This window comes from Schistocerca serialis, chromosome 1 (assembly GCF_023864345.2).
Source record: "Schistocerca serialis cubense isolate TAMUIC-IGC-003099 chromosome 1, iqSchSeri2.2, whole genome shotgun sequence".
In the NCBI taxonomy this organism is placed as follows: Eukaryota; Metazoa; Arthropoda; class Insecta; order Orthoptera; family Acrididae; genus Schistocerca; species Schistocerca serialis.
Genome location: NC_064638.1, coordinates 88,829,703 through 88,857,657, shown reverse-complemented (window position 1 = coordinate 88,857,657; position 27,955 = coordinate 88,829,703). Strand labels below are relative to the sequence as shown.

The following is a 27,955-nucleotide window of genomic DNA, read 5'->3' as shown; positions in this document are numbered from 1 at the left end:
ACTGATGCTGGCCATTTGAAAGCATTAGGAGGACCATGAGATGTCATAAAGGATACAGTAATATCTTGCAGCTCATGTGAGACACTTATTATCTGTCCCACCCACCACTGGTTGTGGTACACACAAGAAATGAAGTGGCTCACTACAAAGTCTTCTAATGTATAATGTGGTCTATGCATTTCACATGGAGTAACAGGCTGCAGTTCATGGAGAACCATTCTTGCCAAGTGTGTGCCACTCCGGGATGCAACCCAGTAGTGACTTGATTGAATTCCTATCACAAGATTCATAGCAGACCAGTCTTCTCTCTTTTTTTAAATGGAATTCCTGTAATGTACTTTCATTTAGAATTAAGAGTTTCATGTTTGTTATTAATGTTGATATGGTGTGTACAAATCCAGTAGCATCTCTTGTATCAACAGCAGCTTCGTGCTGGAGATTAAATCTTGTTGCAAGATGTTTACAGAGACCTCCTACCCCATCAGATGCACTTTTTCCATAACCTGTTGCTGAAAGTATCCATTTTTGTCTTAATTCCTGTACTACAGTGTTGACCAAGCTCATAAAGCTGAATATGGTTCTGAAAATGAGAGGCTGCACCATCAGTCACATACACGCGTTTAGGAAATGTGTGGCCTCTAGATGCTATGTCATCAGCAATGATGCTTACTACGTAACATGCATGTGCACTGTCATGAATGAGATCATCACTCACAATAGCTAAGCAGTGTGATGATCTTAGGAAATGAGCAACACATGTGAATATTGATACCTGTGATGTATGCCAGTGGTAACTTTGAATTTCGTTCTGCAAAGCAACAGACCAATCCTCAGCAAAGTCAAAATGAAGAACTATTGTGTCAGTATTCTGGGATGTGGCTGATTTTACTTCTGCTATGGCCTGTCTCTGAATCCTCCGGATATGTTGGCGAACTATTCCTTTCATGACCCAATGCCAAACCTCTGTAACAAACTTCTCTGGCTCTACTGTATTCTTCATCAACTCATCTCCCTCACACATTGTATAGGTTATGTCATTGTCAGTATCCTGAAGGTGTAATGCTTCAACAGTTATCACTTCAGTATCAGGAAACATTGCATACTCCTGCAACCAACATCTGTCTTGCGTCCTGCGACACCTCTTATGGTGAGACAAACAAGTTTCAAATTAGTGCAGTAAATACATGTGCATACTTCCTTCACTGGTTGGCATTTGATCTGTTTTGGCCGTAAGGAGTTGAATTTTGCTATCCAAATTTTTAAATTTGGATTTTCCTTTTTCATTAGGAGATATGCTTCTCTTATTGATCTTGCCATATATCTTTTCACCATTTGCACTGACAGAGATAACATCAGCTTGTTTAAGACTTAGTCTGCCGCAGTCTTCGTCATCACTTGGGTAATATTCCAGAGCAATAGTACGCGTATCATCTTGCAACGGATGCCCACAGTAAGAATCTGGGCATGCCCAAATACCTTTCTCGTTCTTTATTTTACGAGCTTCTGAAATCAAATAATGTAAGGAAGTGAGTATTTATTTCTGTACTTGCTGCTTAGTGTTGTTGTTGTTGTTGTTGTTGTTGTGGTCTTCAGTCCTGAGACTGGTTTGATGCAGCTCTCCATGCTACTCTATCCTGTGCAAGCTTCTTCATCTCCCAGTACTTACTGCAACCTACATCCTTCTGAATCTGCTTAGTGTATTCATCTCTTGGTCTCCCTCTACGATTTTTACTCTCCACACTGCCCTCCAATGCTAAATTTGTGATCCCCTGATGCCTCAGAACATGTCCTACCAACCGATCCCTTCTTCTAGTCAAGTTGTGCCACAAATTCCTCCCCAGTTCTGTTCAATACTTCCTCATTAGTTATGTGATCTACCCATCTAATCTTCAGCATTCTTCTGTAGCACCACATTTCGAAAGCTTCTATTCTCTTCCTGTCCAAACTATTTATCGTCCATGTTTCGCTTCCATACATGGCTACACTCCATACAAATACTTTCAGAAATGACTTCCTGACACTTAAATCTATACTGGATGTTAACAAATTTCTCTTCTTCAGAAATGCTTTCCTTGCCATTGCCAGTCTACATTTTATATCCTCTCTAGCTTAGTGTAGCTACCTGGTATCAGTGTCAGTAACTGTACCTTCTCAGTATAGGTGGCAGTATTTAGGTTTTGAAACCACACATCAAATTTCAGATTCTGCACCAAGTACATTTACATGACACACTTCACAAAGTTTTGAACATGTTGCTTGTGTAGAACTTGTTTCAATTTCTTCCACTTTTCTTCTTGTGCTTTTTAGCTTTCCTGGGTGTTTAAGGGGGATTATAGTAGGTGCTACAGCAGAAATGCTAAGATTCATCGCATCAATAACTTCACCCCCAGGAATGTATACATCTGCACTGTCTTCTTCAGTTTCACATTCGGGTGAGGATGATCGTTCAGGTGGGTTGTCGCTAAATTTCTTATTGTAGCGAGTGTAGCTAATTCCGTTACTTGAGGACCAAGATACTACTGCAATACCTCTGACAGATTTCCAACTAAGGTGAAAGATTTTCACTTTTCTTGAACACCACCTTCTTGTGTCTTTTTTTCATAGTCCACACACCTCAGTTTTTCACTACTGTATTTTGTCACTGACATAAAAAAAGTTCAAACCAAACACAAAACTCGATGCAGAATGGTTTATGTGCAAGTTCTCATTTGTTTTGTTATAAACAGAAAAGCACTGAAACAGTGTTGCCAACTTGCATATTTTACACTAGAAATTCAGTGATGTGAAATATGCAGAATGTTGAAAAATGTTTAACACTTTACACAGAAAAATATTGCCTACTGTTTTTGTGCTGAGTACTAGCATGTTAACTGAACAATATTTTGTGTGGTTCTCAAAAGTTTTTGGATGGTGTTTTTGAGTAAATAATTCATAAAAACTTGTAAAAATGCAGTTTTTTACATTTTTAGAATAAACATTTACATAATGTAGCCAGTTGGAGCAGAAAAGTTACTGTTTTTAATTACATCAGGGGTATCTGATAATATGAGAGAAAAGAAAGTGTTCTGTGACTTTCCAAATTAGAAAAAAAATTCTTTTAAGTGGAAAAATCAACTTAAATATCATATTGTCATCTTAAATTTGTAAGTTACAGGAAGCCCATTAGTGTGCAGGTGTCAACTAAATTTCAGCACACTAAGAGGGGTTTTAATGTAAAACATCTTCCAGCTTTCCAGTACTTTTGGTTTATTAGATTTTTTTTTGTTCCCTTCTGTTTTAAGAGTTATTTATGAAATATAGATTTTTCAAAGGGCCATATCATTTATAAAAATTAAGATAAAATGAAAATACTTTATTTCTTAACACTTACGATATAGAGGTCATTATATACTTTTTTGAGAGAAATTCATGACCATGAGTTGACATGACTCGTATGATTTGAAATGAAATCACCCTACAAACACCTCAAAAATGAGACTGACAGGAAGTGCAAAATGGCCAAGCAGGAATGGGAAGTGGACAAATGTAAGGATGTAGAAACATATATTACTGGGGGTAAGATAGATGCTGTCTACAGGAAAATTACAGAAATCTCTGGGGAAAAGAGAACCACCTGTATCAATATCAAGAGCTTAGATGAAAAACCAGCTCTAAGCAGAGAAGGGAAAGCAGAAAGGTGGAAGGAGTATACAGAGAGTCCATTCAAGGGTGATGTACTTGAGTCGATACAAGGCCCTGGGAGTAGACAGCATTCCTTTAGAACTACTGAAAGTCTTGGGAGGCCCAGCCATGACAAAACATTTCCATCTGGTGAGAAAGATGTATGAGACAGGCGAAATACCCTCAGACTTCAAGAAGAATATAATAATGCCAGTCCCAAAGAAAGCAGGCATTGACAGCTGTGAAAATTACTGAACTTTCTGTTTAATAAGTCGTGGTTGCAAAATACTAACACGAATTCTTTACAGATTAATGGAAAAACTGGTAGACACTGACCTCGGGGAAGATCAGTTTGGATTCTGTAGAAATGCAGGAACAGGCTAGGCAATGCTGACCTTACAACTTACCTTAGAAGATAGATTAAGGAGAGACAAACCTATGTTTATATAATTTGTAGACGTAGAGAAAGCTTTTGACAATTTTGAGTGGAATACTCTCTTTCAACTTCTAATGGTGGCAGGGGTGAAATACAGGGAGCGAAAGGTTTTTTACAATTTGTACAGAAACCAGATGGCAGTTATAAGAGTCGGAAGGCAAAAAAGTGAAGCAGTGGTTGAGAGGGGAGTGAGACAGGGTTGTAGCCTATCCCCAATGTTGTTTGGCCTGTATATTGAGGAAGCAGTAAAGGAAACAAAAGAAAAGTTTGGAGTAGCAATTAAAATCCAGGGAGATGAAATAAAAACATTGAGGTTTTTCTGATGACATTGTAATTCTATCGGAAACAGCAAAGGACTTGGAAGAGCAGCTGAATGGAATGGACAGTGTATTGAAAGGAGATGGTAGAAGTAGAGAGGATATAAAATTTATATTGGCAATGGCAAGGAAAGCGTTTCTGAAGATAGATTTAAGTATCAGGAAATCTTTTTCTGAAAGTATTTGTATGGAGTGAAACATGGGTGATAAACAGTTTTGACAGGAAGAAATAGAAGCTTTTAAAATGCAGTGCTACATAAGAATGCTGAATATTAGATGGGTAGATCATGTAACTAATGAGGAGGTACTGAGTAGAATTGGGGAGAAGAGAAATTTGTACCACAACTTGACTAGAAGAATGGATCGGTTGGCGGGACATATTATGAGCCATCAAGGGATCACCAATTTATTATTGGACGTAAGTGTGAAAGGTAAAAATCATAGAAGGAGACCAAGGGGTGGAAATGCTAAGCAGATTCAGAAAGATGTAGGTTGCAGTAGCTACTTGGAGATGAACAGGCTTGCAGAGGATAGACTAGCATGGAGAGCAGCATCAAACCAGTCTTTGGATTGAAAACCACAAAGCACTTTTCAAACATGCATGTTATTAATTTTGTGTACACATATACAAATTGCAAAAAATAGCAATGGTCATAGCTTTCCCAAAAAGCACAAGGACTCTCCAACACAATAATTAACACAGTGAACAACAATCATATATACACCAAAAAATAATTCATATTTTGAAAATTTTAAATGGATGGTTTCTTTCTGATTTATGATATTCACTCACTGGATTGTCTCAAACACAAACAGTGAAGTGAAAATAAGTCACAGACTGCTGCTGTGACATCAGATGCCAAAAGCACGGGGGACAGTGCTGTTATCAAATTATGTCATGTAAACTGCATCATGCACTTAACCATTACAACATTTATTAAACATCTAGTGCAACTTAACATTCTGCATGTATGAGGGAAACAATAAGAAAATGCAAGGCATGGCACTGTCTCAGTTGTGAATGCTTGATATTGAAGTTCATCAGTGTCAGATTCTCGGGAATGGTCTGACAATATTCTGTTGCATTGTATTAGTTGCAGTCATTTTGTCCCAGTGCCTTGACCTATAAGCTTTTCTTTGGGCTCTCCATCAGGAATCTATGTATTGTAAACATAAAATTTTGAAGATGGTGTGGGGAAACAATTGAAGAACAAGAAGTATTAACTTAGTGAAAGCATTTACGTGTGGAAACTAACAGCTGATTTTCTGCTCCTGTTTTGCATTTATAGACAACACAAGTAACCATTTTTCCCAAATTTACATTATTATTTCAATGAATGATGCAGCAATGCTCCCAACCCCTTTCCTCATGGCTCATACCTCTGTAATAGACCTAGGTGCAAGACCTGTCCCATACATCCTCCCACCACCACCTACTCTAGTCCAGTCACTAACGTCACCTATCACATCAAAGGCAGGGGTACCTGTGAAACCAGTCATGTGATCTACAAGCTGAGTTGCAACCACCATGCTGCATTCTGTGTAGGCATGACAACCAACAAGCTGTCTGTCCGCGTGAATGGCCACTGACAAACTGTGGCCAAGAAACAAGTGGACCACCCTGTTGCTAAACACGCTACCAAACATGACATCCTTCATTTCAATGACTGCTTCACAGCCTGTGCCATATGGATTCTTCCCACCAACAGGGAGCTATTCTGAATTTTGCAAGTAGGAACTTTCCCTGCAATACATCCTACATTCCCATAACCCTCCTGGTCTCAACTAAACAGCTGTTATTCCACCATCACACCCAGTCTTTTTACTTCTCTACTTTCCCACTGCTCTCCCCCCCCCCCCCCCCCCTCTTCCCTTGTCAACTCTCCCCTGCCCTCTGTCTAACGTGCAGCACTTCATTGTCTGCCACCCCCACCATACCTATCCCTCTCCCTCCCCACCCCATCCTCTTCCTTACCACCACCAAGTCGCCACTCCCATCATGCACTGGTGCTGCTGCTCGCAGTGTCATTTCAGTTGCTGAGAGACTGCAGTTGTGTGTGAGTTGTGTTTGCATGAGTGTGTGTGTGTGTGTGTGTGTGTGTGTGTGTGTGTGTGTGTGTGTCTGTTGTTGACAAAGGCGTTAATGGCTGAAAGCTTTATTTGTGACATTCTTTTTGTTGTGCCTATCTCTGTCACAGCATCTCTACTATATGGTGAGTAGCAACTTTCCTTTTCGTAATATTGTTACATTCCTTCCTGGATTTTCCATTGTTTGATTTTTGCCTGATTGCTTTTCTTCGATCTTAATCCAGTGCTGTTTTCCTTTGTTACTATTTACTGATGCATCACTATACTCAATGTTTATCCTTCATTCTCTTCTTTCCTGTGTTTCTCTTGTCGCTTTACAAACCGCACTGCACGCTCTACTTACGAGCCTCACTGTATCAACTGTCTCGGCCGCGCACAACAGATGGCTACAAGTCCACGTTGATTGTTGGTGCAGCTTTGTATGCCCCACATTACTCCTGCAGATATAATGACTCCTATACTTTCAGACTGATCACTGCCCCTGCATCAATCTCCTGTATTTTTGCATGTTATCTCCTGCACCCTTCCAGTGCCACACAACCTTGTATCTCATCCTACAAATCCCTCCCCAGCCCCTCCACCCCCACTCTTTCTCCACTCATCCAAATTTGCACCCACTAATTCTACCTTATCCAGTCACATCAGCCGTCCCCCTTCTTCACACTTATCCACCCTCAGACCCCTGCTGCCCACAGTAATATATATTTTTAAATAATTTATTCTCTGCTTTCATCCTTGTGACTTCTCGCCACTTTTAGTGAGTTTTCGCGTTTCGCTGTTGTCGACTCCCTCAGATTTCATCATTTCCCCTTTTGCATCTATTTCACCTTTTTCCTGAATTTTCACATTTATTTGGGTTTATTTTTGCGAAATTTTTCGGATGTAATTGTACATTATTTATGTAATTTTTAGAATTTTTTCCACCACCATGGATCTTTGTTCTTTCCATCTGCATCAATACAGAAAAATTTCGTTATCTCTAGCCAGATCCCAGTCCCATATACGTTTTCTGTGTTGTTGCTTGGCTCATTGAATCCCCCTAAAAGGCCTTACCACCAAATTACCCATCTCTGGCTGCCACCCCTCTTTCCACAATGACCTCCACCTGTTCAGATTCCGCTAATCCTTAGCCCTCACCAACACAGTCCTGCAAAACCACATCAACCAAGCCCAGATCTCCTTGCAGTACCTTCTCTCCATCCGCAGAATTCTCCTGCTATGCAATCCCAAATTCCTGGAACCCGTAACACACATTGAAACTCTTGCTCTGCAGGAACTTGAGCAACATGCACAATGCTACCTCAAAAAGCTCTCCAACCTGCTCACTTACTACTCCTGCCTTGGATTATCACTGTCCACCATCTCTACAACAACCTCCAAACCTCCCCCACATCCTCTCATAGCTGACAAACCCTGTCTCACAGACCTTCTACACTTACCCAACTCTCCAAAACTCCTTCCCACCAGCATACAGAATCCAGAACCTAACAGACCTGTAACACAGTCATGAACCTTTCCTCCAGAAACCTTAGCCCCACAGAAATATCAGTCCTTTCCAAAGACCTCACCTTTTGCCCCACTCCCAAATTCAATCATGCAGGACTTGGTAAAGACCTTCTCTCCTTTTCCCAGTCCCTACAGTGGAAACACTTTTTCGCCACCATCCCTACCAATCAGACTCAACCAAAGACCAATGTTGAACCCTGCCTAACTTAGTTCACTCCTCCATCCAACCGCGATTCACCCCCACTGCCCCCAATTCACCCCCTGTTAACTTTCCAGAATTTCTTAACCTCGAGACTTGCCTCACTATTATTTCCCAAATCCCTCAACATGCAAATTAACCTTACGATCATAGAAAGAACCGCAGTCCTGTGGGGTCTTGCCCACCCATCTTGTGTAAGGTGCCTAAAGGATGCTACATTCTCAGAATGCTATACAACAATTCAAGCAAATCACATTAGTAGTTTTTATTTCAAATAAGCAGATTGCCAATACTTAACTTTGTATTTATAATGGGTTGTCGCAAGCAATGGATGACATGCAAATAAGTAATGTTCTTCGCTATAGACAATGTCCATGTTGATATGGATCACACGTTACCGCTATCATAGTGCTTTCCTAGTGTCCAGCTTCTAACTGTCCTGGTCTGTAAGTGCTGGTCTAGTACTGTGCGACTCAGGCTGGCTGGAGTGGTGATTATATTCTCTTCTTGTAGAGGCTGCTCCTGTCATGGTGACATCCTGGTCAGCGTGCTGTTGGCTGATGTCGTCTTACAACCATCATCTGTTCTATTTGGGCAACCATACCCAGCCAAGTACAGTGTCGACGCGCTAACTGTTTCATACGAACAATCCCCTAGTGTCCTTGGTGAAGTAACTGCAACACTTTTTTGTGCAGAGCTTTAGGGATCAACACACATGACAGTCCACTATCATTTTGAACAGGAATCACACCTTTCTGTACAGTGAGGCTATGCCAATGGGCAAAGTGTCGGTGCACTACAAGGTTCTGTATGCTATGCAAGGAACGAAGCCAAGATGTGTGAATATATGCTAGCAAAATGTTCAAGCTTCCGTGGCCTGTGCAATTTTCCTATAGTTCAGCAGAAAAGATTGAAGCAATTCAGAATCCTGTGCATTGTTGTGACAGTAAGATGCAGCAGAAGCGTCAAAGTCTGTATCAGGGCCAATCGGAAGAGCTGTCAGACGATACACAATCTCGTACTGATATTGAGACAACAACAAAGCCCATTTTTGCTACTTTTTGGCAGTTCGTACAGGAACCGGTTTCATTGAATGAAACAAGGACTGAAAAGGCTTGTGATCCGTTACTAAGTAAAATTTTCTGCCATACAAGTAGTGGTGGAGTTTGGTGACACCATACACAACGGCCAATGCCTCTTTCTCAATTTGCGAATAATTCCTTTGAGCTTTGGACGACACTTTTGATGCAAAAGTAATAAGCCTGCCTTTATCACTAATTCTCTGCAAAAGCACCGATTCTGTAAGAGGAAGTGTCAACTTGCAATACAAATGGTTTGTTGGGATGAAGGTGAACTAAGCATCTGTCACAGAGCAATGCATCTTTAAGTGTTTGAAAAGCTACTTGGCACTCGTCTGTCCAAACAAAGGGGACATTCTTGTGACGCAAGCAATGCAATGGATCTGCGATTTGCGCAGCTTTGATATGAACCAAATATAATAGTTCTTTTTCCCTAAGACTGACTGCAATTCTGTGATATTGTGAGGAACTGGCAAGTCTCGTATGGCTAACAAATACGACTGAAGAGGATGTACACCTTGACTGTTTATGACATGACCAAGACACTACAACTCAGTTTTTAAAAAATCACACTTGCCCAGTCTACACTTTAGTCCTGCCTCAGATAAAACATGAAACAAAGCATGCAAATTTGCAATATGTTCTTCAGATGGACAACGTGCTATGACAATATCGTCCAAATAGTTTGAAGAGTTTGGCACTTTTGCAGTCAGCTGTTCCAAATACCGTTGGAAAAGGTGGGTGCGGAAGCACTACCAAAAGGCAAATGCAAATATTTAAACAAGCCAAATGAATATTCACTACACACACTTTTTGGAACTCTTCATCAAGCATTATTTGAAGATATGCGTTGCGCAAATCAGTTTTTGAAAAGTAGCGTCCAGTGCCTAATTTGTCCACGAGATCCTCTGGGTTTGGCAATGGATAAGTATCAATCACAGTTTGTGGGTTGACTGTAGACTTCAAGTAAACACAGAGGCAAATGCGACCGGAAGGTTTAGGGATCAAAACCAGTGGACTTGCCCATTGAAAAGCTGATATGGGCGCAATAACTCCGCTATATTGCAATTCTTTAAGTTCAACCGCAATTTTGTCCCATAATGCAAGGAGAACAGTTCTGGCCCAGCAAAATTTCAGCTGAACATTGTCCTTCAGAGTAATATGTGCAACAAAATTGTTAGCTTTGCCTAGACATTCAGAAAATAGTTCTAGGAATTCTTTCAGCAAGATAGCTACACTGTCTTTTGTATGGAATGCAGACACTGACAACACATTGTCCTGAATGATAAAGCCAAACAAATCAAAAGAATCAAGACCAAATATCTTCACACAATCGCGTGATTGTAGCAGTGCAAAAGTAACTGTTCATGTATTCGAGTGATACATGTTCTGAGAACAGGAATGTCTGGGTCATTAGAAGCCATCAATTGCGTGCTAGTGTTAGACAGGTGTGGGGAACCTAACAGTTAATATGTGTGACGATTCAGCAGTGTGACAGAGGCACCAGTGTCCAACTGAAATTTCCCATGTTTCCCACAAAGCAATAATTGAACAAAAAGTTTGTTCAACTGGCGTATCACTGAAGAAACTGCTCACGTGCCAGTTTTGTGAATGCCTGTTGCAGACTTTGAATGTACTGCATTAATGACATTGGCCTTCGACTAGAGTTTTGTGAGTTGGCTGAATTCTTATGTTTGTTCTGTTGCAAACATATGGATTGTACATGTCCTTTCTTACCACAAGTGTAACATTGAGCTTGTTGGGAGGGGCCGTCTTGCCAAACCTTCATGGAAGATTGTTTGCTTGGCATGGCGAGCTGCTGCCACCACCGAATGCTACCACATTTATTTGTTGGTCATAATAGTTAGTGACTCGATGATTTGGTCATAATTAAGTTCACTCTGAGTGGCATTAGGAAATAACTTGCTGATGAGGCGGAACACTGCACTGCCTGCCACGGATAAGGAATAATGGCTTTTCACAGTACCTGGTACCTTGTGAACTAGGTGGTGTACTTCAAACTAGGACAACCATTCGAGCCATTCCTCGTCTTGTTCACGAAACTGTTGAAAAGACAATATAGCAGTAGGTGTTGCTTGTTCCGTCGGGCCTGAAACGTTAGCCAGACGCTGCTGCACCGCGTTGAGTAACATAGAAATTTGCTGCATCTGGAACCGAAACATTTGTATTAGCTGTGTAGCAACTAACACTGGCGGCTTTGGCGCCTGAGCAGGGAGCAGAATAGGTGGGGTGGGCATGTTGCAAGTTACAAATGCTACAAACAGACAAGGCAAGCAAGCAATATAAGGACAAAAGCAAAGAAAATTTCTGCAGGGGCCACGTGTAAACTTTGATTAGCAATAACAACAAGAAACTGTTAAAACAAATAAGTGCCACTGCAAATGAAAGACAAAAGAGAATTAAGGTGCCAGCAAACAAAAAATTCCTTGGCTGTCAGGCCAGGGTTTGTAAGTCCTCATCGCCAATGTGAGGTCTTCCCCACTCATCTCGTATAGGGTGCCTAAAGGATGCTGCATTCTTGGAAAGCTATACAACAATTCAAACTTGTCAAGTTAATAGTTTTTATTTCAAATAAGCAGATCGACAATACTTAACTTTGTATACATAACAGGTTGTCACAAACGGTGGGCAACTTGCAAATAAGTAATGTTCTTCACTATAGACAGTGTCCATGTAAGCAATTGATATGGGTCCCACTTTAATGCTATCATAGAGCTCTCTTAGTGTCCAACTTCTGACTACCCTGGTCTACAAGTTCCGGTCTAGAACTGTGCTGCTGAGGCTGGCAGGAGCGGCGCTTATATTATCTTCTTGTAGAGGGCGCTCCTGTCATGGTGACGTCTGCTCAGCCTGCTATTGGCTGAAGTCGTCTCACAGCCTTCTCTGCGGTTGTGTTCTTCATCTTCGTGCTGTCACTTTCATTATTCTGGAACAAGTCCACCATCTAAATACTGATCTCGACCTTATGATCCTACCTGCAGACAAAGGGTTCACCACTGTTGGTTTGAACTCCCTTCCACCTACAAACCTTGCCACAGATCCTTAGGCCCATCCCAGAGCCTCTCCCCGGAGTCCATCTCTACTCACCCCTACCCCACCCTGCACTCCTACCTACTACATGCTTCCTAAAGTCTGTAAACCTAACCACCCAGGTCTCCCCATTGTGGCTGGTTACTGTGCCCTCACTGAGAGAATCTCTGCTCTCATAGACAAACACCTTCAACCTATTAACTGGAACCTAACCTCCTACATAAAAGATACCAACTATTTCCTCCACCGACTCTCCACAGTTCCTGTCCCTTGACCACACGGTGCCCTGCTCGTCACTATTGATGCCACCTCCCTTTACACTAACATTCCTAATGCCTATGGCCTTACTGCTATTAAACACTATCTTTCCCAACACCCAAAGGATCTCAAATCAACAGCCTCCTTCATAGTCTCCATGACCAACTACATTCTCACCCACAATTTCTTCTCCTTTGAAGGCATTACTTACAAACAAATCCGGGGTAAGGCTATGTGCACCCACATGGCACGATCCTATGCTCACCTATTCATGGGCCATCTAGAGGAATCCTTTCTAAAAACCCAGAATCCCAAACGCTTCACCTGGTTCAAATTAATTGATGACATCTCTGCGATCTCGATTCAGGCGTGAGGACACCCTATCCACATTCCTCCAGAACCTCAAGAACTCCCAAATTTGCTTCACCTACTCCTGCTCAGCTCAAGAAGCCACCTTCCTAGATGTTGACCTCCACCTCAAAGATGGCTGCATCAGTACCTCTGTCCACATCAAACCTACTAACCACCAGAAATACCTCCACTTCCAACAGCTGCCACCCGTTCCATACCAAGAAGTCCTTTCTGAACAGCCTAGCAACCATTGGTCATCACATCTGCAGTGACGAGCGGTCCCTCTCGAAATATACTGAGGGACTCACTGAAGCCTCCACAGACCACAGTTATCCTCCCAACCTCGTACAAAAACAAATTTCCCATGCCATATCTTTTGTCTCCAACCACCTCCTAAGTCCCACCATCCAGCCACAGTGGAGTCTTTCCCTCATAACTCAGTACCACCCAGGACTGAAGCAACTGAATTACACTCTCCGCCAGGGTTTCGACTACCTCTCAGCGTGCCCTGTAATCATAAATGTCCTGCCCACTAAACATGACATCCTTCTTTTCAATGACTGCTTCACAACCTATGACATATGGTTACTTCCCACCAACACCAGCTTTCCAAATTGTACATGTGAGAACCTTTGCTGCAAAACATCATATGTTCCTGTAATCCTCCTGGCCTCAATCTTCATTAGTCACTGCCCTCACACATCCAGCCCCTTCCCTGTTCCCATTCCAGCACTTGACAGCCGTTATTCCACTGTCACACCCAGTCATTTCACTTCTCCCCTTTTCCGCTACTTCCCCCCCCCCCCTCCCCCACCTCTTCCGTGCCCTCTGCCTAACCTGCAGCACTTCATTGTCTGTCACACCTCCCTGCCCCAGCCTCCTCCTTACCCCCACCCAGTTGCCGCTCCCGTCATGCACTGGTGCTGCTGCCCAAAGTGTGGTTTCAGTTGCCTGAGACTGCAGTTGTGTGTGTCAGTTGTGTTTGTGCGCGCACCTGTGTGTGTGTGTGTGTGTGTGTGTGTGTGTGTGTGTGTGTGTGTCCGTCGTTGGCAAAGGCCTTAATGGCCAAAAGCTTTATTTGTGACAGTGTTTTTGTTGTGCCTATCTGTGACTCAGCATCTCTGCAATATGGTGAGTAGCAACTCTCCTTTTCGTAATATTGTTACATTCCATCCTGAATTTTCCATTGATTTGAGCAATAAATATATTTTATTTGCAGTGCTTTGGTTTTCAATATACGGTGGAGTGCTGAAGTTGCTGTCTTCATGTTTACGGCTTTAGGATCTCTTTGTAAATTGTAACTTTCTTGGCAACACATGAGCTTACTGGTGCCACATTCCTATGTAACCACTTCACTGTCTGTCCCTCTAGTCAGTCCACTGTTAAAATTAAGTCTGATTACTTATTACAACATTTTAATTTATAATTTGACTGTCCAATTGTGAATGGCATCGTGCTTTGGTACAGCCCAATGTTTTTACAAATATTGGAGTATGCATTTCAGTTACATCTGTTTTGATTCATTCCATTTTAAGGCTATTCCATTTAGTGTTATTACTTGTGATTTTTCCTGTATTCTTCTGTTGAACCTCTAGCTGAGTACCCAGCATAGGTATGCATTTATCCTAGTCTTCTATTAGTGTGTCCCCCCCCCCCCCCCCCATCTCCTCCTCCACCTCCGAGTTCCAGTTTTGTGTATCTCATACTGCCCCCTCTCTGTTCACCTGTCCCCCACCTCTCTTCATTTGCTTCTCCCCCTCTGTCCATCTCCCCCTCCCCCCCTCCCTCCCCCCCCTCTTAAGTCCATCTCCTCCTTTCTTCTCTCACTGTTGATCTCCTCCTCTTTACGTCCATTTCCCCCTTGCTCTCTCTCTCTCTCTCTCTCTCTCTCTCTCTCTCTCTCTATCCATTTTCTCCTCCCCCTTTCTTTCTCCATGTTATCATCCCAATCCCACCCCAGTCCCACAACATGTCTTTCCAGATAGTAAGTAATATGTTGGCTCTGTGCCAATACAGAAAAGTTTTCTATCCCTAGCCATAACCCAGTCCCACGTATTGTTCATTTGTTAATGCCTAGCTGATGACTTCCCTCCATCCCCAAATGGCCTGACCATCAAATTACCCATCTCCAGTTTGCAACGCCTCATTGCACAATGACCTATCTCTGTTCAGATTCTGTCTGTCAGTCCATAACCCTCACCACCCTAGTACTACAAGACAATAAATCAGGTCAAAAACTCTTTACATCACCTCCTCTCCATTGATAAAATTCTTCTGTCCTGCAATCCTAAATTCCTGCATCCTATCTCCCTCACTGAAATTGTTGCCCTCCAGGAGCTAGAGCAGCATGCACAACCCGCATAAAAAAAAAACTCGCCCAACTGGTCACCAGAAGTGACATTCTGGTCTTGTTGAAGACTTCTTTCCTTCTCCCTTCAGTGGAAACACCTTTTCGCCACCAGTCCTACCTATCAGGTTCTGCCTCATTCAGTTCACTCCTCCACCCAACAGTAATCCACGCTCATGGTCCCCAAATCAACCCTATTAACAATCCAGAATTTCTTAACTTCAGACCTTGCCTCACAATCATTCCCCAAATCCTTCAATATGGAAACTAATCTGACATCCACAGAGAACTGCAATCCACTACTTAATAATGGATCACAACCTTACAATCCAATCTGTTGACAAAGGCTCCACCACTGTGGTTGTGTACCACAGGAATTACCTTGTGGAGGGACTCTGCCAGCTGTCAGATTCATCCACATACAGTCCCTTCCACAGTGATCCCAATTAGAAAGCTAACGTCTCCCTCCTCAAATCCTTAGGCCCATCCCAGAATCTGGCACCTGACTCTCCCTCCCTCCTCGTCACTATCACTCTCCGTAGATGCTTTCTAAACTCCATAAAGCCACCCACTCAGGACACCCCATTGTGACTGGTTACTGTGCCTCTACTGAGAGAATCTCTACTTTCATGGTCCAACATCTTCAGCCTATTATGCTCACCAACTCTCCACATTTCCTGTTCCTTTACCACACAGTGCCCTACTCATCACTGTCGATGCCACCCCCCTCTACACTAACATCCCAAATGCCCACGGCCTTGCTGGTATTGAATAATACCTTTCCCAACACACTACCGACTTCAAGCTTACAATATTCTTCCTGGTCACCATGACCAATTATTACCTCACTCACAATTACTTCTGCCTTGAAGGCATCAAATAAATCAATGGTACAGCAAGGGGCACCCGCATGGCACCATCCAGTGCCAACCTATTCGTGGGCCATTTAGAGGAATCTTCCGTAACCACCCAGAATCCAAAACCCCTCACCTGGTTCAGGTTCATTGATGACATCTTTGTGATCTGGACAAAGGGTGAGGCTCCCTATCCACATTCTTCCAAAACCTCAACACCTTCTCCTGCATTCACATGGTCCTCCTTATCCCAACAGGGCACCTTCCTCAATATTGTCCACCACCAAAAGGACTGCTACATCAGTACCTCCATCCATATCAGATGTACCAACCACAAATAGTATGTCCATACCAAGAAGTTGAATCCCTCCCAAATAGCCTTAACTACCCATGGTTGCTGCATCTTTAGTGACGAGCAGATCCTCTCCAAATATACCAATGGTCTCACTGAGGCCTTCAGAGACTGAAATTACACTCTCAACACTGCACAGAAACAGATCTCCCATACTTTGTCTCCCCAGTTCACCTTTCAACTATTCACATACCCACTGTCTAATCATAAAGCAGCACTCACCTCATGATTCAGTACCTCACAGAACTAGCACAACTGAATCACATCCTCTGCCAGGGTTCTGACTACCTCTTTTCATGCCCTGGAATGAGGAGTATCCTACCTACTATCATTCCCACAGTGGTATTCTGCCACACACCGAACCCGTGCAACATCCTTTCCCACCCCTACTCCAAACCCCTTGCATTATGGCTCATATCCCTGTGATATACATAGATGCAAAATGTGTCCCATACATCCCACCACCACTTGCTTCAGTCTGGTGACATGCATCTCCTATTCCATCAAAGGCAGGGCTAGCTGTGAAAGCAGTCATGTGATCTATAAATTAAGCTGCAACTGCTGTTCTGCTTTCTACATAGGCATACAGCTATCAAACTGTCTGTCTGCATGAGTGACCACCAACAAACGATGGCCAAGAGACAACTGGGCCATCCAGTTGCTGAACATGCTGCCAACACACTGTGCTTCACTTTAATGAGTAGTTCACAGTGTTCACTGTAAGCATCCTTCCTACCAACACCAGTGTTTCGGAATTACTCAGGTGGGAACTCGCCCTGCAATATAAACATCTGTAACCTCAACCTTTGGTAGTCTCTGCCCTCCACCTGTGTATCTCCTTCCCTGCTCCCACTCCATCACTAGTTTTTCCCACTTCTGTACCTCTCTCCTGTTCTGCTTCCCTTTATCCCCCCCAGTCCAACCACCTAACTGTACCTAGCAGCCTTACGCTGTCCCCAACACATTGCTGCACACTGCCACAAGCAGCACTATACCTCTTCCCCACCCCTACTCTGCTACCTTCCCCTTACCAGCCCCAGACCTCCTCGTTAGCATACCACCCGCGTTAGATTTCTGCTCCCTCAGATGTAGTTGATGTCCACCAGCCAGCCACAGTGGTCATGTGTGTGTGACCTGTGATTGTGTGAATGCATGTGTGTTTCCTACTTCAGAAGGAGGTCTTTTGGCCAAATGTTAAAACAAATAACAATCTTTTCATTGCAACTGTTTGTAACTCAATTTCTCACACATATTAAACATATTTCACCTGGACTTGCAGCGAATTTCACTTGCAGTTTTGTTTTCTTACAGCTCAATGTTTATGATGTAGTGTCTCCTGTACACAATGATATGATTTTGCAGGTGCATCCAGTGATACAAGTGAATACTGTCTGGAAATGTATTGCAGATAGAGCTAGTGGTAAAGAAATAATAAATCAAAATGTCATGCATAATGTGGCAGTTTTCACACATCTCAAAATTACTTATAAACTTTGTAGCAAGTCACTAAGTGCCCTCATTCTCAAACACTGGCTAAGTAATTTTGGAGTTTGCGCATCATAAGCTATGCTCTTTTTCACCCACACTTCCACCCCTCTGAGAGGTAGGTAGTTCTTACCTCCACAGTTGTTCTTTCCAGACAGCAATTTGGTTGAAATCAGTCCAGTGGTTTAGGAGATGTGGAACATAAATACGAGCATCCACATTTATAATATGTATGTATTAGATAGTAATCGCACTCATTAATGCCACAGTGAAATGAACTTCTTTCTGCATGTTGACTTCTACAGGGGCAATTCGTTTCAGTTTGCTAAAAACTAATCAGGCATAGGAAATGTACTTTTGATGTTTGCTAATAAAGCTACATTGTCTTCTTTGCAGGGAGCAGAAGTCTTGTGTGCTGGGCAGTCCTAGAATTGTCAAGCATCAGTTACTGGAATTTCTCAGTCCTATTTCTCTCCACCATGGCATAAACTTCATAGCAGCTATTGCCATTGCATGGCAGGAACGTAAACAAACTGGCCCTCAGACTGGACGAAAGGTTTGTTTTCAACGATTTTTAGTGTGTGTGTGTGTGTGTGTGTGTGTGTGTGTGTGTGTGTGTGTGTGTGTGTGAGAGAGAGAGAGAGAGAGAGAGAGAGAGACTGACTTACTTTAGCATATTTTCTTTTTCTGATTATTTATTTTATTGTAACCATTATTTTAAAGTGAAGACTGTATTACATTTTTTCACCTTTTATGTATGCTTGATGACTAAATAATGTTTGTATTTGTTATTGTGCCTTTGTGGGTCATCGAATAAAATTATGGATGAGACGGTGGCAGGGAAGTGAGTGCATTGAACTAAGATTTTATGCTGTCAGTATTTTCACTTTGGCTTTTTGACTACACTCGTGTTGGAACTCATGTGTAAAGTGGAAGTTGAGATTAAAATTTGCTTGAGGAAACACAAATACAGTGTAATATAGAAATTTGTTCAAGATTTCTTCTTCTGTTGTCCTTTATCTTTGAGAAAGAGTTGTTGAATTTATTAAATAATTTTGATAACATTTTTGAACATAATTTTTAAACTGGAACATCAGGTCAGCCAGATGTTAATGACAACAAATAACTGGGACTACTTTTATAAATGATAATGTGTTACAACAATTATCCAGTGACATGCCTTGACCATTCAGATAGCCAAAGCACTGAATATTATATTATCCGTATTGAAATAATTGGAACAAATATCAATTTATATTACTGTAAGCAAACTTTTATAGAAAACTTTCATAGGAAAAACTAGTTTGTGGCTTTAAATGCACCCTTCGCACTTTGTTTGGTTGCTATGCAGTGTCAACAAAACTGAAATTCCATTCTTCTATGCTTGAAAGCAAATTTGGTAAAACCTTCCTCAGAGAAGAATTTCTTCTTTCTGAGTTCTCTAAGTAGCATGCTTCAGTTGAAAAACATTTCTAGGTATGACAGTGACTCTCTTAACCAGTAAAATTTTGAGAGTAGTGTTTGATTGTCTTCAGCACTGAAAGTGACCTTTCTGCTGAAGCTGTACCTGCAGTAATTGTATACAATACATCTACAGCTTTCCATTTCATAGCTGATGAAACAGTCGAACCTATGACTTGTATTAGATCATTTTTAATTTGATTAGAAAATCCATCAAACACCATAGATGTTTCTTTGTGCTCTGCTAAAAAAGAATCATACTCTGCAGTGTATTTCAACAATTCCAACTAATTTTCCTGTTTGATAGATTTTATATTTCCTCAAAAGGCCAAGTCTCAGTTTTCCAGAAGACACACTGCATTAATAAGCCTTTTTAAGGATTTTCCTATCCTGCCTTAGCTCTTGATGGTGTAGAGATAATTCATTTCTAAGTTGGTCATAAAGTGCAGTTGCTATTCTGATCTGCCCAAAAACAACTACAGCTACAGACAATCGTAAATGGTTAACAGTCAGTCCCTGCTTTGTTATCAACTCCACTAAATTTCTCAAATGCATGTACTCAGCATTTTGTCTAAGTACTATTTCTTTCCTTTCCAAGTTACAGATAATACGAGCAAAATCTCATATTTAGGCCATCCCTACTGGCTATCCAGTCACATTTGGTATACCTATTACACTAAAAATGTCAAGGGAATTTACTGATGTGGGGAAAGACACAGGTTAACCAAACAACTGCCGCCCAATAGTGCTCCTATGTCATCCGTATAAGCCATAAGAATGAATGATCCTAAATCGCGTAGCAAATATCACAGACCAAAAGCTAATTCCCGAAAAGGCTAGATTCAGACCCCAAAAATCTGTACAACTCAAATCAAATTTTGTCCCTTACAGAACACATAGGAGAAGGATATTTTTTTCTAAATAAAAATATTAGAAAAAATAAATAACATAAATTAATAGGTTTAGCTGTAGTAAACTTAAGTTCCGCATATTACATAGTCAGTCATAGAATGCTCTTGAAAAAACTGTACAACACATTTAAAGACCATCAGTTCACAAAAGTTATTGAATGTCCATAACAAAACAGACAGATTTATGTAATGCTGGAGAGAGGGAAAATTCAACAAAGCAACATTCTTGCCCAGGACGGTGTCTGGGCACCCCTTTTATTTAATCTACACACAAATGATAACCAACATCTGACCATAATACCCATTTCTTGTGCGCTGATGATCTGGCTATTACCACACAAGGAAAGAACTTTGAGGAAGTAGAAGGGAAATTGAAAACTCATTAAACATCATGCCTAAATATTACCTACAAAACCCCTCAAAGTCATAAATTAGTGCTTTCCACCATTGCTCAAAACAGGCAAATAGGAAGCTGAGTGTCATCTGGAATGGTAGGAACCTGGAGCAAACAAACAACCGAACATACCTGGGTGTCATGCTAGACAGATCACTGACATACAAATATCATTGCCATAAGATCCGCCAAAAGGTTGCCACCAGGAACATATTGAGAAAATTAATGATTAGTAAATAAGGATACAGCCAATTGTATTTATAATAATGTCCCAACACTTTGGTTTGCCTGACCGATATGTTCCAGATTCATACATGCCAAAAAACTCAATACAGTCCTAAATGCCGCATGACAGACCAATTATATTTAGAATAACTCCCCGAACACTTTGCTTTTCCACAGCATAACTACACACTGACATTCCCAAAAACATGGCTTTGCTGCTATTGAACACTACCTTTCCCAATGCTGACAAACTCGAAACTTAAAACCTCTTTCCTGGTCACCATGTCCAACTTATCCTCACAGTTACTTCTCCTTTGAAGGCACCACCTACAAACAAATCCATAGTGCAGCAATGGACCCCACATGTCCCCATACTATGCTGACTTGTTCATGGGCAATTTAGAGGAATCCTTCCTAACCACCCAGAATCCCAAACCCCTCACCTGGTCCGGATTCATTGAAGACACCTTCATAATCTGGTTGAGGTTTAGGACACCCTATCCACACTCCTCCAGAACTTCAACACATTCTCCCAAATTGCTTCAGTTGGTCCTCCTCAACCCAACAAGCCACCTTCCTTGATGGTGTCCTCCACTTCAAAGATGGCTACATCAGTACCTCAGTCTATATCAAACCTACCAACCACCTCCACTTTGACAGCTGCCACCCATTCTATATCAAGAAGTCCCTTCCATTCAGGCTAGCCACCCGAGCTTGTCACACCTGCAGTGATGAACAGACCCAATCCAAATATACTACGGGTCTCACTGAGGCCTTCACAGACTGAAATTACCATCCGAACCTTCTAAAGAAACACATTTCTCGTGCCTTGTCTCCCCCAGCACCTAACACCTCCAACACACCCACCATCCAGCCACAAAGCAGCACTTCCCTTGTGATTCAGGACCACTCAGTACTGGAGCAACTAAATCACATTCTCTGCCAGGATTCTGATTACCTCTCATTGTGCGCTGAGATGAGGAATATATTACCCACTATCCCCTGCAACAAATCTGAATACAGGACCTTGTCCCATACATCCTCCCACCACTACCTGCTCCAACCTGGTCACAGGCATTTCCTATCCAATCAAAGCCAGAACTACTTGTGAAAGCAGTCCGGTCTACAGATTAAGTTACAATGACTGTGCTGCTTTCTGTGTGAGCATGATGACTAACAAGGATTTTCGCAGATGTGAACTCTCCTTGCAATAAACCTTGCATTCCTGTAACCCCCCCCCCCCCCCCCCCCCCCCCAAGGGCGTCAACCTTTGCTAGTCCTATTCCACCAGTGCATCCACTAGTCCTTTTCTATTTTTATTCTTCTCTGCTGCTGCCTCCCCTCCTGCACTCCTCTACCCCTTGCTCTCTTACCCCTCAATTGTACCTAGCAGCCACTACCCTGTCGGTACCATGTCCTTGCATGCTCCAACAAACAGCACTGCCCGTTCCCTTACCCCACCGCCTTCCTAGCCAGCCCCCCCCCCCCCCCCCCTCCCTGTGCCAAGCATCATTCCTAACCCACCATGTTCACTAGATTGCTGCTCCCATCAGGCACAGTTGCTGTACACAGTACGGTCGCTGCAACCAGAGATAGTGGTCATATGTGTGTGTGAATTGTGGTTGTGTGAAAGTGTATGTTTTCTACTTTGGAAGGCCTTTTGGCTGAAAGCTAAAATGAATATCTTTGCTCTGTGCCTGTCTGTGACTTAGCTTCTCCTGTATATGGTGGAGCAGCAGCAGTCTGTCCTTGTCATAGTATTGTGATATGTAGTTTATGTTTACTAGAGGACTGGCTTGTAAATGGCACTTTACAGAGGAGTGATTAGTGAAGAAAGATTAGGATCAAAGATAATGCGTGTATTTGAGGCAAAACACTAACACCCTTGGACCTTGAAGCTGATTAGTGGAAAATGTTGAATAATTTGTGAGCTGCTCTAAACTAATGAGAACTGTAAATATGTTTTAAAAATAGCCTGTCTTCAAAATATTCCAGTTCAGTATACAATTGGAGGTATTCCTGTAGTTTTTCCCACTTTGTTTAATTGCTGAACGGGGGAGCCTATGTCTAAAGTGCATCAACCACAAATAAAATTGTTTTGCACCTATCCATTGTTGTTTCACAGTTGCAAGTTCATACCAATTCTTTCATTATTGCTTCAGCTAACACAGTGATAAATTGTGTTCTCATACATCGAATGTGCAGCAGTAATATAAATAAACAGCAATCTAGGTAAGAAAAAAAATTACAAGCCATGCAAGTAAATGACCTAGATTATGAGTTAGTAACAGTCGTCTGTGAGATGATTAGTAATCGAATAAACTAGAATCTGATGCAGGTATGCTATTTAATGCTTAGAGTAGATTGTTACCCAGGGATAGCTTCTGTGTGTGGCAACAGAGTGATGTAATGAAAGTTTATTTCACTATTGTTTACTTTAACAATGTTTCAGCTCATATTATGTGACTTTATAATTATTTAATTAAACTAAGATTAAACTGTGATTTTGCTCATAATGTTTACCTTGGTAACATAAAGTCAGCTGTTCTTTATAAGTGTCCAAAGTACATTGCGCACATGATTATGTTATGAAAAATGGCACACCCACTCAAGGGTTAAATACTGTGCCACCTAACATTGTCTTTTCCTTGTAGTATTTCTCAGTTTACTAGTACTTCAAGTTGTTCCTCATTGAAACTACCATTTCTATCAAAAATTTGTATCTTATGTTGCACTAGTAAATCTTCTGCCACAATATCACTTGTCTGAAACCTGCAGACTAAATACTGACTTTATTCTTAACTACTTTCATGATGTCATGGCTGAGGCAGCAGTGGCAATGATGTCCCATGTGGTTGGGTTGCAGTGGCATGATGTTTTCTTTCTGGACCAGGCCTTAAGACACATTTTCCAGAACATCATTTTTTAGTGTATATCATGTACCTAAGAAAGCTGGGAGTCATTGTGAATGGACTAGAGGATAAAAGTACTGTTACTAATTTCTTCCTTATGCCTACTATAAAGTGACAGTGTGTGAAATGCAGCTGTTGACCTAGATTTAATGTGTTAGGCTAAAGTACACTTTTGGTGCCATAGCTCTTGCATTGTGTGCTGATGTCAGCAATTGTAGATATTGGTCATAGCCAATTGTTGGTTGACAGTATATTGTAGCCAGTGCAAATCACTGATTTTATTGATTTATTTCAGCAAAAGATACAGATCAATTTAATTTGTTTTCAGTGTGGAGAGTACCAGAATAACTTAACCATATATGTTATAATTGGTTAATATTTTTGTATTTATTTGGAAAAAGACCATGAGATGTGTCGGCAGTGTTCCTGCCGGTCTTCCAATACATGCTGGAAACCATTTTTTTAGAGGTCTTTCAAAATCACCTCCGCAGCCTTCACCACTGCTGCTGCTGATTGATAATGCCTCCCACGAAGGTGTTTCTTCATGTTGTTGTTGTTGTTTTTGTTGTTGTCGTTGTCTTCAGTCCTGAGACTGGTTTGATGCAGCTCTCCATGCTACTCTATCCTGTGCAAGCTTCTTCATCTCCCAGTACTTACTGCAACCTGCATCCTTTTGAATCTGCTTAGTGTATTCATCTCTTGGTCTCCCTCTGCGATTTTTACCCACCACGCTGCCCTCCAATGCTGAATTTGTGATCCCTTGATGCCTTAGAACATGTCCTACCAACCGGTCCCTTCTTCTAGTCAAGTTGTGCCACAAACTCCTCTTCTCCCCAATTCTATTCAATACCTCCTCATTAGTTATGTGATCTACCCATCTAATCTTCAGCATTCTTCTGTAGCACCACATTTCGAAAGCTTCTATTCTCTTCTTGTCTAAACCATTTATTGTCCATGTTTCACTTCCATACATGGCTACACTCCACACAAATACTTTCAGAAACGACTTCCTGACACTTAAATCAATACTCGATGTTAACAAATTTCTCTTCTTCAGAAATGCTTTCCTTTCCATTGCCAGTCTACATTTTATATCTTCTCTACTTCGACCATCATGAGTTATTTTGCTCCCCAAATAGCAAAAATCCTTTACTACTTTAAGTGTCTCATTTCCTAATCTAATTTCCTCAGCATCACCCAACTTTATTCGACTACATTCCATTATCCTCGTTTTGCTTTTGTTGATGTTCATCTTATATCCTCCTTTCACGACACTGTCCATTCCATTCAACCGCTCTTCCAAGTCCTTTGCTGTCTCTGACAGAATTACAATGTCATCGGCGAACCTCAAAGTTTTTATTTCTTCTCCATGGATTTTAATACCTACTCCAAATTTTTCTTTTGTTTCCTTTACTGCTTGCTCAATATACAGATTGAATAACATCGGGGATAGGCTACAACCCTGTCTCACTCTCTTCCCAACCGCTGCTTCCCTTTCATGCCCCTTGACTCTTATAACTGCCATCTGGTTTCTGTACAAATTGTAAATAGCCTTTTGCTCCCTGTATTTTACCCCTGGCATCTTAAGAATTTGAGAGAGAGTATTCCAGTCAACATTGTCAAAAGCTTTCTCTAAGTTTACAAATGCTAAAAACATAGGTTTGCCATTCCTAAATCTATTTTCTAAGATAAGTCGTAGGGTCAGTATTGCCTCACGTGTTCCAACATTTCTGCGGAATCCAAACTGATCTTCCCCGAGGTCGGCTGCTACCAATTTTTCCATTCGTCTGTAAAGAATTCGCGTTAGTATTTTGCAGCAGTGGCTTATTAAACTGATAGTTTGGTAATTTTCACATCTGTCAACACCTGCTTTCTTTGGGATTGAAATTATTATATTCTTCTTGAAGTCTGAGGGTATTTCACCTGTCTCATACATCTTGCTCCCCAGATGGTAGAGTTTTGTCATGACTGGCTCTCCCAAGGCCGTCAGTAGTTCCAATGGAACGTTGTCTACTCCCGGGGCCTTGTTTCGACTCAGGTCTTTCAGTGCTCTGTCAAACTCTTCACACAGTATCTTATCTCCCATTTTATCTTCATCTACATCCTCTTCAATTTCCATAATATTGTCCTCAAGTACACCGCCCTTGTATAGGCCCTCTATATACTCCTTCCACCTTTCTGCTTTGCCTTCTTTGCTTAGAACTGGGTTTCCATCTGAGCTCTTGATATTCATACAAGTGGCTCTCTTTTCTCCAAAGGTCTCTTTAATTTTCCTGTAGGCAGTATCTATCTTACCCTTAGTGAGATAAACCTCTACGTCCTTATATTTGTCCTGTAGCCATCCCTGCTTAGCCATTTTGCACTTCCTGTCAATCTCATTTTTGAGACGTTTGTATTCCTTTTTGCCTGCTTCATTTACTGTGTTTTTATATTTTCTCCTTTCATCAATTAAATTCAATATTTCTTGTGTTACCCAAGGATTTCTACTAGCCCTTGTCTTTTTACCTACTTGATCCTCTGCAGCCTCTTCATGTTAGGGAATAGAAAAAAGTCACACCCGGGGTTAAATCCAGGTGAGGGATGCACTTCACGTTGATTTTTGCAAGATATTCAGCAACAACATTGTCAATATGTGGTCGCGCATTATCGTGATGCTGCATCCAGCCTGCCTCACGGAAATGTGGTCTTTTGCGTCTGATATGGACTTATAATCTGTTCAGGGCATATCTGTAGTATTGTCCAGTTACTGATGTATGAGTAGGTACAACATGCTGAAAACCATTCCATGAATATCAAAGAATGAAATGACCATAACTTTCCCAGCAGAAGCAACCACTTTTGCTTTTTTTGGGGGTTGGTGATGAAGGAGACTTCCACACTGAGCTTTGCTGTTTGCTCTCAGGATCAAAATGATGTAGCCAAGTTTCACAGCAGTGATTACATTTGAAAGAAACTCCGGATCTTCCTCTAGCATCAACTTTAACTACATGCAGACCTGTACACGAATGTCCTTTTGTTTGAGAATCAACAGCCTTGGAACCCATCACACACAAACATGTGTCGTATAATTTTTCTATCACTAATGTGTGGGTGGCACCCTGTGAAATGAAATGTTCAGTATTTCAGAAAGTGATTGTAAGGTAATTCGTCGATACTCTCTCACAATGAGAGCAGCAGTGTTGATGTTTTCTTCCTTAGAGCAGTTACTGGAGCACCATGTCCACCTTCCTTTGTAATTGAGTCTCTCTTCTCTTTAAACATTTTAAACCACCTTCAAGCTGAGCTGTAGGGAAGAACAGACTCTTTATAGGCCTCCTACAACATTGTATAGGCCTCAGCTGAAGATTTGTTGAGACGAAAGCAGAATTTCAAAGCTGCTTATTGCTCCTCACATGTTATCTCCATTGCATCGGTAGGCAATACTGAACATGTCTGACCTTGCCTGCCTCTCACAGGTGGGAACCAGGAGTCCCAACAATGAAACTACTACGGCATGTTTGTTGCACATTAAGCTAACAGAATATCATAAGATTAAATTTTAGTGCAAGAAATTATGGCCGTAAAAAAATTATGATTATTCTTTATTGAACAGCCCTCGTAGATCAAGGCCTAAGTTAGGCTGGAACATGACAATTTGCTTGTGAGTTGGCAGAACCAACGAGTCTCAACACAAAAATACAATTTTTGTAATAAATAGATGTGTATCCTCAGACGAGAATGTGCAGCAGGCAGTTACGGACTTCTTCATACAGCACGACAAGGTGTGTTATCAAACAACTGCCATCAACCTGGTATGTCAGAAGGATGATTGCCTCAGTGCTCACTGAAATTGTGTGTTATTGGCATACCAATTCTGGGCTGTACGGCCTCTGAAGAGAAACTTTTTGATCACTCCTTATAAGTTTGAAGTCAGATAACAAATGAAAAAAGAAATATTTTTTGTTTGGTATAATTACAAATCAACAGTTTACAGGTTTTTTACTTTACTTGTACTGTGAAACCTAGTTTCTTGCCAAATTCGTGATTCTAGGTCTGTGGGAAGTACACTATAGCTTTTGGTGGGTGATTT

At 41.5% G+C, this 27,955-nt stretch overlaps 1 protein-coding gene across 1 annotated transcript in view; it reads left to right on the top strand.

Moving 5' to 3' along the window:
• LOC126462349 (protein dopey-1 homolog) overlaps positions 1-27,955 on the top strand; it is a 345,125-nt gene that overhangs the window by 191,186 nt on the left and 125,984 nt on the right. The window contains exon 22 of the mRNA XM_050096065.1: positions 18,380-18,539. Coding sequence (XP_049952022.1) covers positions 18,380-18,539 — 160 coding nt within the window. The remainder of the gene's footprint in view (positions 1-18,379; positions 18,540-27,955) is intronic.